Genomic DNA, 20,248 nt, shown 5'->3' with positions numbered 1-20,248 from the left:
GGTACTGAGGAATGGAACCCAGGGCTTCATGCATGCTTGGCAAGCACTCTACCACTAGGCTACACTCCCAGCCCCTGCCCCTTCTTTATTTAAGTGATGGTCTATGAGGACTGTACCCCCATCTAAATCTGACCCATTTCACAGCTCCATCCTCTACCTCTAGCAGCATTGCAGCCCACAACTTTCCCAGTTGAGCTGCCCACCTGACAGCTCCCCTAGGCTGTTCCTGAGGTCCCTCAGGGTTGATTTGGATTCCTCAGTCACCCTTCTGCTCCTGCCCCTCTTCAGCAGCCATGGGTTGTTTTATGACCACTCAGCATGTTTACCCAGGACTAAACAGATCCAGGGTTTTTGTCATTGTTGTTTTTATTTTTTCTTTTGTTTCAATATGGTTTCATTTTTTATGTACCAGTACAGGAGCTTGAACTCTGCAGGGTCTGGGTATTGTCCCTCAGCTTTTTCAATCAAGGCTGGTGCTCTATGACTTGAGCCACAACTCTGTTTACAGCTTTTTACTTGTTATTTGGAGATGGTCTCACAGGCTTTTCTGCCTGGGCTGATTTCAAACCATGATCCTCGGATTTCATTCTCTTGAGTAGTTAGGATTAGAGATGTGAGCCACCAGAGCCCAGCTTTAAATAGGCCTGAGTTTGATGAGCAGACAGTCTCTTTCTTTGGATCTTGTGTTTGGGGTGCATTCCAGTCCTAACCCAAGTAGTGCATGTGATTAAGGTCTAGAACATTCTGGGATAGCACTGCTTTAGGGTTAAGCAACACAGAGTTAAACAGCTTTATTCACAGCAGACCCCAGCTCTTGACAGTGTGAAATGGAATGACTCCTCTTTCCTGATAGATTGAAAGCCAACATCCTATCTCATGCTGAGGCTCAATTACTCAACAAGCACTCTCCTTAAGCAATGACTGTCCTTTCTTTTTTAAATTATTTTTTCTTTTTCTTTTTTTTTTTTTTTTTTTTTTTTTTTTGTGGGTCATGAGGCTTGAACTCTGCTTGGGCACTGTCCCTGAGCTCTTTAGCTTAAGGCTACCACCCTACCCTTCCTGTTTTCTAGAGGTTAATTGGAGATAAGCATCTCAGGTCCTTTTGTGCCTGGGCTGGCTTTGAACCTTGATCCTCAGATCTCAGCCTCCTGAATAGTAAGGATTACAAGTGAGAGGCACCTGTGCCTGGTCTGATTGGCCTTTCATCCTAATCCAAAATGGTATGTGCTATATTTTATTGCCCCAGTCTAAAAAATGAAGGAATCAAGGCACAGCGTAGTTAAGTACCTGCTCAGGCCACACAATACACAGAATTCAAATCCAGGCCTTGGAACACAGCCTTGTGGTAGAGAGAGTCCAAGGACAGTGCCCAGGCCCTGAGTTCAAGCCCCAGGACTTGCAAAAAAACAAAAAAATCAAATCCAGGCAGTGTGGTTTCAGAATCCTTGCTCTTGATTGCCAGGCTATATTGCCTGAAGCTCATGTAGGCAAGCAGAACCAGGCCAAGGAAGAATAGGCCATTGCCATTGCTTAGACCCTGAATCATGCAGGCAGTAAATTCAGACTAAGGAAGTCCTAAAGATAACTCATCACCTCAGTGAGGGGCATCACCACCCCCTCATTTATCCAGGCCAGGATCCAGGCTGTGATCCTTTCTGCCTCATCCTCATCCCTCACATGCAGCTAACAACCAAGGCCTGCATTCCAAGCTTTGGTAACTACCATTTTGGTTTGCTTTTGACAACTGTCTCCTTGCTTCCACTTTATTTCCAGTTGCTCCCACTCACAAATGAACCCCATCCTAGATAAACAGCAGCTTCAGTCCAGGCTGCCCTGCCACTGTCCCCTCTGGGAATGGTCAGACTTAAGGAAATCAATGCTACATGATAATTACTGTGCAAAAAGCCTTTATTGGAAGAAGCACATTACCTTATTGGATCCTCACAACAATATTGTTTCTTCTGTTTCATGAAGATAGTGGGGTTCAAAAAAACTTGTGACCTGGTACTCAGTGCACAAAATCCACTCTCATCTCCCCTAGTACTGGGCTTAGGATGGAGTCCAGCAAGATGCCCAGTCACTGCTGGTTGAATGAAGTGTTGCTATTGCCTACAGTGGCCACAGGGAGGCAGCACAGTGTCCACATGAGAGTCATTTTCTTTTTCTTCATATTTTTAAATTGTAATTAATAGAAGGGTTACAGATATATTCACTAGATAGAAGGTGCATTATTTTACACACATTGATACTTTTTCATGTTTTTGTCCCCATTTCCCTCTCCCCACCCCCTGCCCTCATCTTGTTTTCTCTGCTTCCCTTTCCTATTTCAAATAAACAAATGTTTCTCTCTCTCTCTCTCTCTCTCTCTCTCTCTCTCTCTCTCTCTCTCTCTCTCTCTCTCTCTCTCTCTCTCTCTCTCTTTCTTTTTGGTCAGTCGTGGGGCTTGAACTCTGGACCTGAGTGCTTGTCCCTAAGCTCTTCAGCTCAAGGCTAGTGCTCGACCCCTTGAGCCACCGTGTGACTTCCAGTTTTCTGGTGGTTAATTGGAGATAAAAGTCTCACAGACATTTTAGTGCCTGGGATGGCTCTGAAGCATGATCCTCAGATCTCAGCCTCCTAAGTAGCTAGGATTACAGGTGTGAGCCACTGCACCTGGCTTCATAATCTATTTCCTTTTCTTTTTGCCAGTCCTGGGGCTTGAACTCACTCAAGCCATAGCACCATTTCCAGCTTTTTCTATGTGTGCGATACCGAGGAATGGAACCCAGGACTTTGTGCATACTAGGCAAGCACTCTACCACTAGGCCAAATTCCCCGCACCTTTCTTTCTTTCTTTCTTTCTTTCTTTTTTTTTTTGCTAGTCCTGGGGCTTGAACTCAGGGCATGGGCACTGTCCTTGGGATTTCTCAAGGCTAGAGCTCTACCACTTGGCCACTAGCACCATTTCAGCTTTTTTCTATAGAGTGTGGTACAAGGAATGGAACCCGGTCTTCGTGCATGCTCACTACCGCTAGGCTAAACTCCTGGCCGCAGGTCTTTAATTTTTATCTCATCTGCTATTATCCAGATAAATACTACAATAGATAGGATAAATTGTTGCTAAGCTAGAAGAACCTATCCATGTAGGAAACCTTGGCTAAGGTTACTATCTATTTCAGCATATACCAGAAACAGGTCACACTGGAAGAGTGAGGGAACAAACCACCAATTCCTAGTCAAGAGCTAGAAATAGTCCACATCCAAAGTATTTAGTTATGGTTTATTTAATAGCAAATCATAGAAAGTGATAAGGCAATGCTTGGTTTCTGGGGGTACCCTAGGCTTCCAACGGCCTACAGCCCTCCTGTAGGGACAGATCACAGAGCTGTCTGATCACTGGTGCCCTGCCCAGGACAGAACAGGGCTTCGTTTAAAGGCCTGGTGGGTACAAAGTCTTTGAGTATTATATCAGTCAGGTGAGGCCACTTTTTTTCCCCCTTGCCTTTCCTGGGGCTTCAACTCAGAGCCTGGGCACTGTCATTGAGCTTTCGAATCAAACCTAGCACTCTACTATTTGAGCTACAGCATCATTTCTGGCTTTTTCTGTGTATGTGGTTCCATGGAGTGGAACCCAGGGCTTCCTGCATGCTAGGCAAGCACTCTATCACTAGGCCACACTCCAGGGCCCAGGTGGTCACTTCTAAGCCCAGGGTATGCAGCCAAACACCTAGCATGGACTTCTCAGGATCACAGGAGGAGTCCTTCAGGAGGCAGAGGGGAGCAGCTCAGAGGAAACAGTGGGTGCCAGGATCCCAGAACGGAGAATCATCATAGTCCAGAGGTCTGGCAGTCATCCCTGGAAGCACCAGGACAGCAGCTGCTGTCCAGAGCCCTCCAGGATGCAGCTCACACATGGCACTGGAATCTGTAAGAGATGATCTCTCCCACTGTAAGGGAGGTTGTGCTGTTGGAGACCAAGGAGAAAATGAGCCAAACTCTGCAGCCTGTTAGAGCCCAGGGGGAATGATGGGGTTGGAGGGAACTTAATATTTCAGCCCGTAGGTGACCCCAGTCCTATCCTATGCATAGCACTGACTAGTGGAGCTGTCTGGGAGCTCATGTCTGGCTTCTCTTGAAAAGTTCAGACTTGTATCTTAACTCCCCTCATTCCCAGCTTGAGACTGAGGTGGGGTGATAATACCCACTTCCAGGTTTTCCAAATCCTTTCAACATCATTCAGTCCACAGCCTTGATTAGGGCCACAGTTCTGTAAGAAACTTCTCAGTATCTTCCCCTGGGAACACTTCAGTCCTCAGCAAGTACCACTCCTTTCCAAACACTAAACTGAGGGCATCCAAGACAGGAAGCTGAAGAAAGCCTTTGCCTATCCCCTTCATCTACCCCCAACCCTGTCACGGGTGTGAGCAGACATGATGTTGCTGGGGACACAGACGGCCCTCTAATCAGCCCTCACACCACAGGAACTTGAATAAAAGGCCAGCTTTTCAGCTCTGACCACCTGGATCTTTCTTGTGGATGTTTATTCCAGCTAATCTCTAAACCCTTCCCCATTTTTCAGGCTTAGGCCAGGAAAGCTGAGTCTAGCTAGCTAGGGAATGGCTACCTGGCATCAGGAAAATGGTTCCAGAGGCAATAAAGTTATCTGCAGGGTGCCTGGGGAATCAGGGCCAAGACAAGCAGTGATACAAAAGCTTGAGCTTGAACCCTGACAATAAACTACATGCCGTGTGTGTGTGTGTGTGTGTGTGTGTGTGTGTGCATGTATGTGCACATACTTGTGTAAAGGCTCTTTCTTTGGGATAGAGGCTATTTTACACTGGTATCTCAAAGGGTGGTGGGGAGACATCAGGTCAAGAGAAGAGGGACAGAGCAAGAAAGATAAGAGCAGGAGGGACACCATGAATATAGATTAAGTCCCAGCTCTGGAGCCCAAGGGTCCAGTTCCAGCTCTGCCTTTCACATGGTCATGTCATTTGTTTCTGAGTTCCAGAGCTGTTTTCAGAAGTTCTGGGCTTTCCCATTTGTAAAAGGGAAGGGTTTTCAGATCTGGAGAGCCTCCCTCCCACTGGGGAAAGAAGAGGAAAACACAGGGTGGAAAGGGGAAAAGGTAGCACGAGTGGAGCAGAAAACTTGGAGGACTGGGGAACTTGCTTCTCCAGGCCCAGCAAAGTGAGGTAGGGAGTGACCAAATGTCCTGTTGCCAGGATCATTCACATGCACACAAGGGATTGGGGGTGGCATCCCAGAAGTGAGAAGTGGGCACATCACAAGGCTAGTGTGGCCCTGACGCCCTGCCCAGGATAAGTGCCAATCTTTGCACTGCTCTGCAGGGATGGATCACATGTTGAGCCTCACAGCTTCCTTAGCTGCTCCTACCCACACCCTTGACTGTCCCTCCCCAGCCTCTCCTCATGTATCCTGCAGACTTGCCGGTAAACTAGGACCCTGTTCCTGCCTAGGGCAAGCAGGGGGAGAGGTTGAAAGGGGCATCCATAGCTAGAGTCACCCCCAACTAATATCACTACCCACAGAAGCCTTAAGATCCCCTAACTACACAGCTGAACAAGGAGAGGAACCGTACAGGTCTGCCACTCCCCCACCCAGCCCACGACTCTGTAGGGGATGGCCTTGGCCTGGAATTACCTTGTCTTCTGGGCCACCCAGGCCCTTCTCTCCAGATGGTTCCTGTCTTTGGACTGAGGGAGACAGGAGACCCACAGAGAGCCCCCACAGCTGGAAATCCTCAGCTCCACTTCCTGGTGGAATGTGCTCTTGAAGATCCCCGGCTGCCAGGAACCTTTCCAATCTCACACCACATAAAGCTCCTGACTCTGGGCTATAGGAACCTGGGAAAGGGATCCCGGGGGGCACCCAGACATCTTGGATTCCTCAGCGGGAGCTATCTGAGGAATTTCTCTCTGACTCTCTTCTGGGTAGTCTTCAGGAAGAAGCGTTCAACCCCAAAGCCAGTGGTGGCTCCTGTTTGAGGGCAGGGCCCGGGCAATTTAGGTGGGGGCTTACAGCCTGGTGGGGCTGAATAGGTACAGAGTATGGGGTGCTGAGAAAAGTCTCCAAAGCATGCAGTGGTCCTTTCAGACTCTCTCCTTTTTGATGTCTGTTGAGCCCTCTCCCCCTTTTCACAATGGCCATCTGTTCCTAGGAAAAGGAAAAAGGGGGAACAGGACTCTTTAAGTTGGGGCGGAGCAGGATGGCTTGGGCAGAAGACCAGAAGAGACACCTTGCAGCTGTGCCTGCCCCTTCTTGGACTTGCCCAGCAGGAAAGCAGCCTAGCTGATTCTCAAGACAGGTACCCAGAGAGGTACCCTTAATAAAGGTAAAGGCTCCATTGTGCCTCCCTACTACCCTATCTACTTGTGCCCAGGGCTTCTCACCTGTACGAAGCCCAAGAGTTTGAAGGAAGGATCCTCTGTTGGGCACCATCAGTAGCTGTCGTCTGCCCAGTGCCCTTGGGATGCAAGGAGGAGGCTGCAGATAGGATGGGAACGCTGCCTAGTCATCACTTTCACCGGCACTCCCAGGCTCAGCCCCGAGGGCAGGGCGCCACTCTAGAGCCAGTGGCTCGGTGAGCCCCTGGGCTCGGAGCAGGAGGCTGCCGCCCAGGAACAGAATTCCACAGAGCACGAGCAGAGACAGCACGCCCAGCACAGCCACCTGCACTGCGCGAGGCCCAGGGCCCGAGGGGGGCTGCAGGAGCTCCCCAGACTGGTTGCAGCAGCTCAGCCAGGAAGCCTGGGCCACAGCACCCACCTGCGAGCTGTTCATGCTCCTACGCCTGCTATCCAGATGTGCAGGAGGTATAGCCAGATGTGCAGGAGCTTAGGCTGGTGGGTGGGCCAGAGGGCGGAACCAGACATAGCTGGGGCTCAGGAGGCGGTCTCAGGAGCCCTACGACTTCACTCCATGGAGCTCAAGCGCCTCCTAGAGAAAGGCTCCTCCGGTGTTGACTGGTTCCCTCAACAGGCAGAGCTCCTAGGCCTGGTGCATTTCTCCTAATTCCCAAGGCCAATCTAGCCAGCCAAACTCAGATCCTATGTCACCAAGGCTCTCTTCCCTTGGCAAAGAGGGCCAAGAGCTAACACCTCCCTCGGGACTATTCAAAGCCTATCCCAATTACAGGCTGGAAGTGCTGGCCTACTGGGCAGGCCTCAGGACAGGAAAAAAAAAAAAAAAAGGAGTTTCTACCCTGGTGCTGGAGGCTCAGACCTATAATCCTAGCTACCCAGGAAGCTGAGATGTGAGGATCATAGTTCAAAGCCAACCTGAGCAGAAACTCTGCAAGACTTTTATCTCTAATTATGTACCAAAAAGCCTAGCCAAGAGCAAAAACAGCTCAGGGAACAGCACCAAGGCCCTGACTTTAAGCTCCAGGACTAGTACCACTGCTTAGATGGCCCTACTGAGATGAAGCAAACCAGGAGCCTGAAGTGTCTGGATGATGTACACTTATACTGGGGCAGACAAGCAGACCCATGCCTCCTCTGGATTCCAGCACATAAGAGATGAAAGATAAAACAAGGTACCTAGACTTCAAGACTTACCCCCACTCCTATTCTCCTGCCTCCCTGGCTAAGGAAGGTCCTATTTACCAATAGCAGAGTACAGATCTGAGCTGAGCTACCAGCATTCCTATCCCTACCCCAGGAGAATCACAATGCTAAAAGGAATAGACTGTCCACCAAGGGCATCTCAGAGCCCAGCTGGGAACTTTTATGACCCAGCCAGGGTGTGGGAGTATGGACTCTGGATGCAAAAACAACAAAAAACAACAAAAACCAGCAGAGAGCCCCAGAAAGCTGGGATAGAGGCAAGACCTTCCACTCAGGTCTCTAGGAAAATTCTGCAGCAAGCTCTCCATCTTCTTTTCAAAAGTAGTCACTTCTGACAAACATCTGTCAACTATCCCTCAGAAGGCAAGAAGAAGGAACAGGCAAGCCAGGTCGTTTGCTGGGACCTCAAGGTGGTTGTTTCCCACCTCAACAACCCTCTGGAGTGCTCCAGGATGTCCAGAAATCATGAGGAGGACATCACAGAACCTCAGATAGTGAGCAGCCATGGCCCGGGGAAAATATACACAAACACTACCTGGCCATCCTGGCTACCTACTTGCTCCAGGACAATAAACGATACCTCCCCCTCTCCCTCCCTTCATACCCCTCCCTACATACAACTAATTTAGTCAAATTAAAAGTGCCCCCAAGGGCCTGGAGTTTGGCCTAGTGATAGAGTACTTGCCTAGCATGCATGAAGACCGGGGTTCGATTCCTCAGTACCACACACATAGAAAAAGCCAGACATGGTGCTGTAGCTCAAGTGGCAGAGTGTTAGCCTTGAGAAAGCCCAAGGACAGTGTTCAGGCCCTGAGTTCAAGCCCCAAGATTGGAAAAAAAAAAAAAAAAGTTCCCCCAAACACCCAGGCCCAAAGTTCAAGTCCTATGACCAACCAAAAAAAAAAAAAAATCAATATGGGCTGGAAGTTGGCCTAGTAGTAAGAGTGCTTTCCTACCATGCACAAAGACCCAGGTTAGATTCCTCAGTACTATATACATAGAAAAGGCTGGAAGTTGTGCTGTGGCTCAAGTGGTAGAGCTCTAGCCTTGAGAAAGCCCAAAGACAATGCTCAGGCCCTGAGTTCAAGCCCAGGATTGGCAAAAAAAAAAAAAAAGTGCCCCCAAGCCAGGCGGGGTGGCTCATGCCTGTAATCCTAACTATTCAGGAGGCTGAGATCTGAGGATTGTGGTTCAAAGCCGGCCTGACACTAAAGACATTAAAAAACATGAGACTCTACAATTAACCACCAGAAAACCAGAAGTGGTGCTGTGGCTCAAGGGGTAGGGCAGTAGCCTTCAACTGAAGAGCTCAGAGATAACATCCAGGCCCAGAGTTCAAGTCATACAATCAAAAAAAAAAAAGTGCCCCTAGGACCAGAAGTGTGGCCTAGTGGTAGAGTACTTGCCTAGCAAGCACAAAGCCCTGGGTTTGATTCCTTAGTAGCACATACACAGAAAAAGCCTGACGTACTGTGGCTCAAGTAATAGAGTAGAAGCCCCAGGACTGGCAAATATAAATAAATTAATAAATAGTGCCAGGCCAGGAGTTTGGCCTACTGGTAGAGTGCTTGCCTAGCATGCACAAAGACCAGGCTTCAATTCCTTAGTACAACATACATAGAAAAAGCCAGGCTCAAAGATAGAGCTCTAGCCATGAGAAAGCACAAGGACAGAACTCAGGCCCTGATTTCAAGCCCCAGGACTGGCAAAATTTAAAAGTAAATAAAAATAGTGGCCCCCCATGTAGAAAGAAATGCAAAATATGGAGCAAACCAATAAAGGCCTAGTACACAATAGAGATTCTGAGTATGCTTGTATAAAATTTAGTAAGCTACTGAAGTACTGTCCTAACCATCTGTGAGACGGCCCAGCTTAGACATGTCACCAGACACCACAAATGCAAGCTGGCCAATCTATCCCCAGCTAGTTTAAGTCAGGACTTGTATGTGTTTCATGAACACATATTCTTGGGATAACCACAATCAAATCTAAATGGTAACACACTTTTGTGAATGTCCAACAAAGCTGTCAATTCTATCATTAATCCCATCCACATCCTTCTCTCCACTTAGAATAAATGTCAACACACACCTGTGTCCTCACATAAATGTCAGAAAGTGTTAATAAATCAGGACAGGACACAGGCCAAAGGAGAGACAGCTGAATCCAAATTCACATCTCAACTTTATTCATCACCCTCAAGGGGCTCTTCTGCACACTGCAAAAAGAAGGGGACCACCACCCCCCTCCACTTCCCCAAAGACGACCGGCAAAACCTGACCATCAGCAAAGGTTGAAGGGATAACCAGAGGCTGGCTATCACAAAGCAAGGAAGCCAGGGGCCACCTTCCCAAGTCTCACCAATGACCCAGAGTTGGTTCCAGAGCCCCAAAGGGCCTGAAAGTACAATCTTCAGAAGCCAGTGCCTGAGAGCTGTTGAGGAGCTCCCAAGGATCCAGCAAAGGCTACAGGGCAAGAGTATCTTTGATAAGCCTGCGCATAGTGGTAGTGACTGAGGTGCCCAGAGCGTCAGTGATCTGAAAGGAGATTTTGTACAAGTAGGGTTGCACATCCTTCAAGCCCGTGTCAAACACGTTGTCCACCTCTGACTGCGTGGGCATCTTGGGCAGATACTCGTGCCGGTTCATCACCTCCACAATGTTGATGATCTTCTCACAGAGCTTCTCACCCACCTTCTCCCGGCAGATCTGCCGCTCCTGCTCTGTGGCCAGGGCCACCACATGCACCTTGACTGTCCATACTTCCCATGGGATGCACTCATCTGAGAATGGCCACCGAGACTTCTTCTTCTGATAGAACTCCAAGGATATCTGGCCCAGCCCATCACCACCTGAATTTCGAAGTGCATCCTGGGAAAAAAGGTATAACAGATGAGCAGACATAGGCTCTGAAAGGGTTCAGTGAGGAATGCTTCTTGTATGCTGTAGAATTAGGCTGTTCCAATTCAATCAGCTCTTCAGGGATGACAGGAAATGAAACCCAAAGAGTGCAGAGGATTCAAAAAGGTCATAAAGCAAACTCTCATCTGAAATGAGAGATTCAAACAAACTGACAATACCTGTCTCATAACCTGGCTTCAGCTTTCTTAAGAACTGATATAGGAATCACTCTGCTTCTGGTCTAGAGATACTCTATGCCAGAAATTTTTTAAAAAGAATCACATTGGTTCCTCTCAACAACTCCATGAGATAAGATAGATCGCTTCTAATTTACTAAGGTAAAAGGAGGCTCAGAAGAGAAAAGTAGTCCATAAACTACTGCACAAGGGTTTGAATCGAGATGGTCTGATTTGTAGCTGGTTCTGTTGCTTAGCTGGTTAAAGTGCCTGTCTAGTAAACAAATGGTCCAATTTTAAAATCCTTTGTTTTTTCCTTCATATTAAGGGGCTTTTCTTTCTGCAATGTAGTCCCTAACCTTCAAAACATTTCCTAATAGCCCAGTGTGGTGGTTCATGCCTGTAATCCTAGCTATTCAGGAGGCTGAGATCTGAGGGTGGAGGTTCAAAGCCAGCCAGGGCACTAAAGACTCTTAATCTCCAATTAACCACCAGAAAACCTGATATGGTGCTGTGGCTCAAGAGATAGGGTGGTAGCCTTGAGCTGAAGAGTTCAGGGATAAAACCCAGGCCCAGGGGTAGGACAGTAGCCTTGAGCAGAAAAGCTCAGAGACAGCACCCAGGCCTTGAGTTCAAGCCCCATGACCAACCCCCACCCTCCAAAAAAAAAAGATAGGTGTGAAGGTATGAACCACTGGCACCCAACTCACATACTTTTTGTCCATTATGGGGCTTGAACTCTGGGCCTGCCCCTTGTCCCTAAGCTCTTCAGCTTAAGGCTACCGCCCTACCCCTTGAGCTATAGGGCCACTTTAGGTTTTCTACTGGTTAAATGGAGATAAGAGTATCATATACTTTAGTGCCCCACTGGCTTTGAACTGCAATCCTCAGATCCCAGCTTCCTGAGTAGCTAGGATTACAGGCATGAGCTACCAACATGTGGCTTTCACATACTCTTTTTGAAAAGCAAGAAGAGGGAATTGTAAATTTAACTGTAACTCCTCTATACATTATTCCAACAATAAAAAGAAGAGGAGGAGGAGGAGGGGGAGGGGGAGGAAAAGGAGGAGGAAGGGACTATAAAACCTGGTGAACCTTGTTTAGAAAAATGGGAAATGAGGAAAAGAAGCTCAAGGTCAACCAGACCTGACTGGTTCTCCCTTTCTCCTCAGATAAGCTAAAGGGATCAACTGGGCTAACCACTCTGCCTATTCAGCCGAGCTCTCCTCCTAGCTAGATCCTGAAACACTATTCCATCTGTGTCTAGATCCTGAAACACTATTCCATCTGTGTCGTGGCAACCCAGAGGGTAAGGATGCCTCACATTCCAAACTACCCATTAGGGAACAGACTCTTTTCCACAGACAAACCAAGGCCCTGTGACTCTGACTGATGGTAACAATAGCTAACAGTTGTGCAATGTTTGCTGTGTGTTGGGCTCTGTTCCATACACTGGACACATTTGTCTCATTTAATCCTTACAGTACTCACTCCCTTTGAGGAAGATACAATTATCAGTCCAGACCATTCCACAGATTTAGACACTTGCCCAGGGTCACAGACTTGCTAGGTATTAGGAGCTGGCTCCACAGTCCATGCTCTTAACCGCTCTAAGAGCAAAGTGGTGAATTGAAAGCTTACTGAACTTGCCATTTCTGGACTTAAAGGAAAGGAGATAGAGAGGTTAAATGCTGTTGGCCTAACAAGGGGTCCAACTGACATTAGGCCACCCACTCCAGTAAGTGCAGTGCCCAGGAGTGGAGGGACTCTGCAGATATTTGTAGAATAGAAATCAGGCACAGCCTTAAAAAAAAATTCCCTTTGATATCTTAAATACCACTTACTAGCTGGGTGCCAGTGCTACACAACTGTAATCCTAGCTACTCAGGAGGCTGAGATCTGAGGATTGTGGTTTGAAGCCCAGGCAGAAAAGTCTCAGACTCATCTCCAATTAACCACCAAAAAGCAGGAAGTAGAATTATGGGTCAAGTGGTAGAATGCTAGCCTTGAGCAAAAAAGCTTAAAGACAGTACCTTGGGCCCAGGATAGACAGACATACAGACACACAGACACACACACACACACACACACGCACGCACGCACGCACGCATACACACACACTCCTCCCCCCTCTCTCTCTTTGAAACAGTAAACCTAGCTACTTGGGAAGCTTAGATTAGATTGGAAAGACTATAGTTCTATCCCTGTCCAGACAGAAAACTCTACTAGACTCCATCTTCACAGAGGGAGCAGCTGCGGTAATGTGCACCTATCATCCCACACAAGATCATGCCTCGGGTACCTACCTGGACAGGGAGTGAAGCCTATTCCAAAAATAATGAGCAAAAAGGGGCAATATGCTTGGCTCACATGATGCAGTGCCACCTGAATTCAAACTCCTATACCACCAAAAAACTAGAATAAAAAAATTAAATAGCTGGGTTCTGGGGGCTCACAGTACTCAGGGGGCTAAAATCTAAGGATCAGAGTTGGAAGCTAGCACAGGCAGAAAAGTCTATCACGTTCTTATCTCCAATAAACTGCCAAAAATCTGGAAGTGACACTATACCTCTAGTAGGAGAGCTGTAGCTTTGAGCAAAAGAAGCTCCAAGATAGAACCCAAGACAGGCACAAAAAAAGAAAAAAATAGTAATAAAGAAGAAACACTGTGCCTTGTTAATGCAGACAAGTGCACGCGGCCATTCCCATTACCTGAGGTGAGCTGGCCAGGCCTGGCTCTATCACACTCTTCTCCCTGACCACACAGGCAAACATATGCTGCACCAACCAAAGGTACGCTTCACCATCGGTGACAACTCCAAGCCAAGAAATTTACTCTCTCAGAAGGTTTCAAAAATGGGAAAGGCTGAAACTTATGAGAAGAGAACTGAGCACAGAGTAGAGAGGCGATCACTGAGAAAGCTGTGTGGCCAGAGATAGTCAAGAGCACAGGAACAATGACCATAGCCCCAAAGGGACATGCCTGCCAGCACGGCTTCCTGCTCTTCCTTCTCCCCTGGGTACGTGTAAGAGTACATGGCCCCAACTATACCCACACATGCAAGCCCTCCCCATGAGAGCGCTCAACATGCTTGACTCTTAGTAACAGAAAGGACCTGACTCACTCTCAGGAAGGAAGCCAAGCCAGCAGTCACCTGCCATTAGCTGTGCCACATACCTACCTTAAACTCCCCGACAACTTTGCGCAGGGCTCGGTCTAGTTCTTCAGAGGATACACGAACATAAGTGAAGTCGATGAAGTCACAATCAACATCCTGAGTGCCCACAGTACCAATGGAGTAGGTACCCTCCTTCTTGTAGTGGAACTTGCCTGTGCTGCGATGCAGAAGCACTGTGTGCAGCACGGCCAGCATGGCCTCCTCCACCTGTCGCCCCTCCACTGACACCTCCAGCACTTCTGAGCGACAGTTCATTCTGTAGCTGCCAACCACACCAGGACCAGGGACATGGAAGAAGGCAGGGTGCTTCACCCCACCCAGAGGATACCCTGCAAAACAAGATTGGGTCAGAATGATAACCTCTTTCAAATATCTGGTCTATAGTAACTGCCTGGCAGGTTCAACTCAGCCTCTGCCTCACTGGCCCTTTTCTGTCCTGGAATCACATTCCACCTGAGAACCAGACTCTCAGGATCAGAAAGGGGCAGGGCTTCAAGATTACCCGTCCAAAGACCTGTCCAAGGCTTTCATTTAGCACAGCAAAAGCTCTTTGTGCAACACCTATGGGGGCACTGGACTTGCAAACGCAATGGCAGGCCTACCCTTGAGCTGAGGGAATGTGGGATACAAGCAAGTTACTGTTCCTGAAGTGGCAAGAGCACAAGATAGAAGAAAAGGAAAAACTGGAGACTGGTTAAGGCACTAGGAGTCTGTTCAGAGGGCTGTGAAGTGTCAACAGATCCCTGTATCATGATCAAATGTGTATATAAAAAACAAGTTTAGCCGGGCAAATGTGCACATAAAAAAACTTAAGTTTAACCAGGCATGGTAGCTCATACCTCTAATCCTAGCTACTCAGGAAGCTGAGATCTGAGGATCCCGGTTCAAAGCCAGCCTGGGCACTAAAGTCTGTGAGACCCTCATCTCCAATTAACCACCAGAAATCTGGAAGTGGTGCTGTGGCTCAAAATGGTAGAATGCTAGCCTTGAGCTGAAGAGCAAGCTCAGAGACAGTGCTCAGGCTCCGAGTTTGAGCCCCACAACCAACAAAAAAAACAAAAAACAAAAATAACAACAACAACAACAACAAAAAAAAACACACTGAAGTGTGAGCTGGGCTTTTGGTGGTTCATGCCACTTGGGAAGCTGAGAATGAGAGGACTGTAATTCAAAGTTAGCCCAGGCAGAAAAGTTTTCATGCCCCCTTCTTGAAGAAGAACTGAATATGGTAGCACACCTAAAATAGGTGGAGCCGTGGCCCAGATCCACATTCATACAAGAAGCAAAACTGCATTAAAAATGACCAGTTCAGCCAAGGGCAGTGGCTCATGTCTGTAATCCTAGCTACTCAGGAGGCTGAGATCTGAGGATCAAGGTTCAAAGCCAGCCCGGCACAAAAGGATCTGAGACTCTTCTTTCCAATTAACCTCTATAAAACTGGAAGTGGGGCTTGGCTCAAGGGTAGGTAAGTAGTCTCAAGCTGAAGAGCTCAGAGACAATGCCCAGGCCCAGGGGTAGGGTAGGGGCCTTGAGTTGAAGAGCTCAGGGACAGCGCCCAGCCCACTCCCCCTCAAAAAAAATGACCAGTTCAAAAAAGGAGGTAAAGCCGGGTGCAGTGACTCACACCTGTAATCCTAGCTACTCAAGAGGTTGAGATCTGAGGATCAAGGTTCCAAGCCAGCCCAGGCACTAAAGTCCATGAGACTCTTATCTCCAATTAACCACTAGAAAACTGGAAGTGGTACTGTGGCACAAGGGGTAGGTCAGTAGTCTTGAGCTGAAGAGCTCAGGGACAGTGCCCAGGTCCAGAATTCAAGCCCCATCTCACACACACACACACACACGCACACGCACACGCACACAGGGACATAGAAGAATGGCTCAATGATAGAACCCCTGCATAACAAGCACAAGGCCCTAAGTTCAAACCCTAGCATGATGCAAAATTCTTGTTCTTTAGCTCTAGGTGAAGAACAAAGAATTACTCTATTTGGGAGCTCACAGAGTACTTTTAAAAGCCAACAGAAGCTATGCAGGAAATAGGTTTTAAAACTTGAGCGACACACCAAAGACTCATCTGCACAGAATCTCCTATTTCCAAGTCCACTCAGACAAGTGGACAGACAGACGGGAGGGAGGCCAGCTGCAGATCAGCCAGAGGCAAGCACAGCAGTGGTAGTTACAGAAATTATGCATTAGGTGCAGGGCAGTGAAGAGAAGGGTTTCTGTCAACAATTCTGCCTATGAATCCCAGCTATACGACATTTTAGATGTTTTGTTTGGATGACTGCTTTAGAGACAGGGTCCCAAACTGTTACTCAATTCCTGGACTCAAGCTATCCTCCTGTCTGAGCATCTTGAGTGGCTGGGACTACAGGTTCACTTGGCTCTCCTACATCCTGCTCTGTGCTATGTTTGGATCTTACATAGCCTTCAAAGATCATATGTTGTATTCTGCTGAGATGGCAGATTTTTTTTTTTTTTTTGGCTAGTCCTGGGCTTGAGCTCAGGGCCTGAGCACTGTCCTTGGATTTTCTCAAAGCTAGAGCTCTACCACTTGAGCTTCAGCACCACTTCCGGCTTTTTTCTATGTATCTGGTACTGAGGAATTGAACCCGGGTCTTTGTGCATGCTAGGCAAGCACTCTACCACTAGGCCAAACTCCCAGTCCCGAGATGGCAGAATTCTTAACAAGTGGGGCCTAGTAGAAGGAAGTCAGGTCATCTCACAGGTGACATTGGGATCAGGGTCCTTTTTCTTCTCTTTTTGCTTTCCAAGATACCATAAGGTAAAATTTTGTCCTACCAGCTCTCAGCCATGATGTTGTCATAACACAGGCCCAAAAGGACCAGAGTTAGCTCACCATGGGTTGAAACTGGGAGCCAAAATAAATCATTCCTATTTATAAATGTTTTTTCTCAGGTATTTTGTCACAGCAATAGAAAGCTGACTCAAGAAGCAAATCATTTACCTGCTCTGAACCTATGACTTGAGAGTGTAGTAAGGATTAGTCATGGGAGTGCGTGTAATACTATATACTGCTCAAGAACACCAACTTAAAAGCAGGGCAATCTGGATTGCAATCCTAGTTCTGCCATTTCTCCTGTAACAGCTATTCTGTGTTCCCATCTATAAGGAATCTCTATCTCATGCTTCAAACCACTGATTTTAACTTTTTCTTTTTTTTGGGGGGGGGGGGTCAGTTGTATTGTGGGACTTGAACTCTGGGCCTGGGCGTTGTCCCTAAACTCTTCAGCTCAAGGCTACTGCCTTACCCCTTGAGCCACAGTGCCACTTCCGGTTTTCTGGTAGTTAATTGGAGGTAAGTCTCACAGACTTCACTGCCCGAGTTGGCTTTGAACCTTGATCCTCAGATCTCAGCCTCCTGAGCAGCTAGGATTACAGGCCTGAGCCACATACGTGCCCGGCTGTTTTTTGTTTTTGTTTTTCTCCCTGCATGGGTAATGAGGCATGGATTTGGAGCCTAGATGTTGTCCATTAGCTTTTTTTTGTTCAAGGCTGGAGCTCTACCATTAGCACCATACCTCCATTTCCCCCTTTTCTGGTGGTTATTGGAGAAGATAAGCATCTCAAGGACTTTCCTGACCTTACTGGCTTGAAACTTAGGAGGACCCTTAGCTCTCAACCTTCTGTGTGGCTAGGCTGACAGGTGTGATACCTTGCTTGAAATTAATTCTAATAACTGAAGCCACATAAAACAAGTCTCGCACCAGATGCCAGTAGCTCATGCTGTAATCCTACCTTCTCAGGAGGTTGAGATCTGAGGATCTCAGTTCAAAGCCAGCCTGGGGCACAAAAGTCCTTGTGACTCTTATTTCCAATTAACCACTAGAAAACCGGAAGTGGTAGTGTGGCTCAAAGTGGTAGAATGCCAGCCTTCAGCTGAAGAGCTCAGGGATAGCACCCTGGCCCAGAGTTCAAGCCCTACAACCCACAAAAATAAGTCTCATCTCTCTTCCACAAGTGAGCTTTTCAGATGCAGTTCCTGTCACTGAGTAATCTGCTGATCCTTTCTACAAATAGAAACGTCCTCAGTCTCCACAAACACGCACACTCACATCTCTTCGTAGTCCTGGTGGCTTGGCTCTCTTCTAAATTTATTTCACCTCCCTCCTGCCCCCCACCCCACTACCTTGCTTAAACAAGTCAACCCTGGACACAGGCTGCTCACAAATCAGGCTAGCTCTGCCCACTTGTCCTAACCAGGAGTTATTCCTGTCTCTCCAGGCAGCAGTGGGCAGACATTTCCATGGGGGCAGGAACGCTAGTCACCAATATAATGTGTACCCGGACAACGAAAGCTCAGGTCGTCCCGGGGGCTGCTGGATTCGTTTGTCTTGTAGAGGAAGAAATGGGTTCTCTTGTCAATTTCTGCCTCCTATTTCCCCTGGAGACTCGGTTCGGTTCTAATCCGGTTCTTTCTTCCACCTCACCCTCTAATCTTCACCCCTCCACACCCAGAACCTTCATCCCGGACCTGATCATATCTAGGCCCCAAGCTCAGGCGCGCTCTCTCTGTCTCTGTCTCTGACACACACACACGCACACACACGCACACGCACGCACACACACACACGAACGCCGCTGGGCTCCGTGGGCCGGACACGGTGCACGCCCACCCAGGGCCGCGTTCCCCGCCGCTGCCACCCACGAACCTCCGCGGCCGGACCAACAAGGACCTCGCCGAACTCCGGAGTTTTGCCCGCGCTCCGATGAGCGTCTACACTCGCCCCGGAAAGCGGAGACGGTCAGGATGGCCGCTTACCCCCTCGAGCTCCCGTCCCGGATCCGAAGACGCGGTCCCGGCGGGCGCCAGACCCTGCACCGCCGGAGCTGCTGGGTCTCGGAGACCGGAAGCGCCTACGGCCTTGGGCTGGACGATACCAAGTGCGGCTGGGTGGGGGGGGCTACCCGGTTCAGTGGAGCCCTGGACGGCACGACAGCTACTCACAATTTCTGCACGTTCTCTGGAACACACTCACATACCCACGTGCTGCCCTGGAGCTCCGATTCTCCGTTTCCCCTCTTTATCTCTCGAGAGGTAACATTTGATGGTAAGAAGCACCCCCCCCCATTTGGACAACCCCTCCACGCCCACCACGTCGGCATGTTGTCGTTTCGGTTGGCACCGTTCACTTCCGCCATAGAGACCGCAGGGCTGGAAGGGCTGCACGGCTCTAGGCTGCCTCCTGTGGCGGAATGGACTCCTCCACCGCCCGCCTGCGCCGGCCCAGCCGACTGGGCTCCCCCACCCCGGGGCGGGACGGAGAGTCCCGGAGGCACCGATCCCCACACGATGGGGGCATGCCCGCGTGCTGCTGACTCCAGGCGGACGGCGCAGCCTGCGAAGAAAGGACCCCTGGCCCTCAACCCATACAGAAAGGCTGGGAAAGGGGCTTCGTCCTTCCGAGGCTTATCTTCGTGCAGCAGCACTTAACTGAGGAGCTACCGTGACCCGTCCCGTGACAAGTCTTGTCACGTGTGTAAGTCTGTCGTTCCTTTGCTGACATCACTCATCGTTTCCGATTTCCTTTATAAACAAGCAGGGAGCTGCTTTGGGGGCCACGAGGATAATGCATGAAAAGACTTTTGTTCCACGGCTGTGTGACTCTCTGGATCGTGTTTGTTTTCTCTACGTGTTTTGTAAGCTCGGGCCCCGCGGGGTAGAGCCTGGAAGGTGTCCTCGTCCTACAGGGGGCACTCTTGAGTTGCTTAGTTGAGGATTAAGTTGCTCCTTTTCCCCAAACAGTAAGGCATAAGTAGCTATCCTACAAGATGGATAAGAAACTTATGCTTAGTCGGGCGCAGTGCCCACCTCTGTAATCCTAGCTACTCAGGAAGCTGAGATCTGAGGATCAAGGGTCAAAGCCAGCCGGGGCACTAAAGAACAAAGAATGTGAGACACTTATCTCCAATTAATCACTAGAAAATGGGAAATGGGGCTGTGGCTCAGGGGGAGGGCTGTAGCCTTGAGCTGAAGAGCTCAGGGAAAACGCCCAGGCCCAGAGGAAAGAAAGAGAGAAAGAAAGAAAAAAAAGAGGGCCGGGAGTTTGGCCTAGTGGTTAAAGTGCTTGCCTAGCATGCATGAAGACCCAGGTTCGATTCCTTGGTACCACATATAGAAAAGAGCCGGAAGTGGTGCTGAGGCTCAAGTGGTAGAGCTCTAGCCTTGAGAAAGTCCAAGGACAGTGCTCAGGACCTGAGCTCAAGCTCAGGACTGGCAAAAAAAAAAAAAGAAAGAAAGAAAGGAAAGAGAGACAGAGAGAGAGAGAAAGAAAGAAAGGAGAGAGAGAGAAAGAAAGAGAAAGAAAGAAATTTATTCTTGGAGGAATAACGTGCTCAAGATCACTCAATTAAGTGGCAAATACCTGGGATTCAAATCCAGTAGTCTCGATTTGAAGTTC

The 20,248-nt window shown here is 48.6% G+C and overlaps 2 protein-coding genes across 3 annotated transcripts; both read right to left on the bottom strand.

The window, feature by feature from the left end:
- Positions 1 to 3,134: 3,134 nt before the first annotated feature.
- Smim41 (small integral membrane protein 41) lies at positions 3,135 to 6,791 on the bottom strand. The gene is made up of 2 exons (XM_090355880.1): positions 6,522 to 6,791; positions 3,135 to 3,904 (listed from the first exon to the last, which is right to left on the bottom strand). The coding sequence occupies exons 1-2, from the start codon at positions 6,781 to 6,783 to the stop codon at positions 3,765 to 3,767; spliced, it is 402 nt and encodes a 133-aa protein (XP_090212006.1). The 5' UTR covers positions 6,784 to 6,791; the 3' UTR covers positions 3,135 to 3,764.
- A 2,942-nt stretch (positions 6,792 to 9,733) lies between these two features.
- On the bottom strand, positions 9,734 to 18,902 carry Atg101 (autophagy related 101). Of its 2 annotated transcripts, none has more exons than XM_090326036.1 (3): positions 18,610 to 18,902; positions 13,827 to 14,152; positions 9,734 to 10,438 (listed from the first exon to the last, which is right to left on the bottom strand). In XM_090326036.1, exons 2-3 carry the CDS (start codon positions 14,076 to 14,078, stop codon positions 10,034 to 10,036), a joined length of 657 nt encoding a protein of 218 aa, XP_090182162.1. In that variant the 5' UTR covers positions 14,079 to 14,152; positions 18,610 to 18,902; the 3' UTR covers positions 9,734 to 10,033. The 2 variants fall into 2 exon arrangements, with proteins under 2 accessions (XP_090182162.1, XP_090182168.1); XM_090326042.1 differs by having other exon boundaries at positions 18,500 to 18,689.
- Between the last annotated feature and the right edge of the window lie 1,346 nt (positions 18,903 to 20,248).

The sequence above is a fragment of the Megascapheus bottae genome, chromosome 2, assembly GCF_031878675.1.
Source record: "Megascapheus bottae isolate mThoBot1 chromosome 2, mThoBot2.hap1, whole genome shotgun sequence".
In the NCBI taxonomy this organism is placed as follows: domain Eukaryota; kingdom Metazoa; phylum Chordata; class Mammalia; order Rodentia; family Geomyidae; genus Megascapheus; species Megascapheus bottae.
Note: the sequence above shows the minus strand (reverse complement) of the source record. Positions and strands in the feature narration are given on the sequence as shown.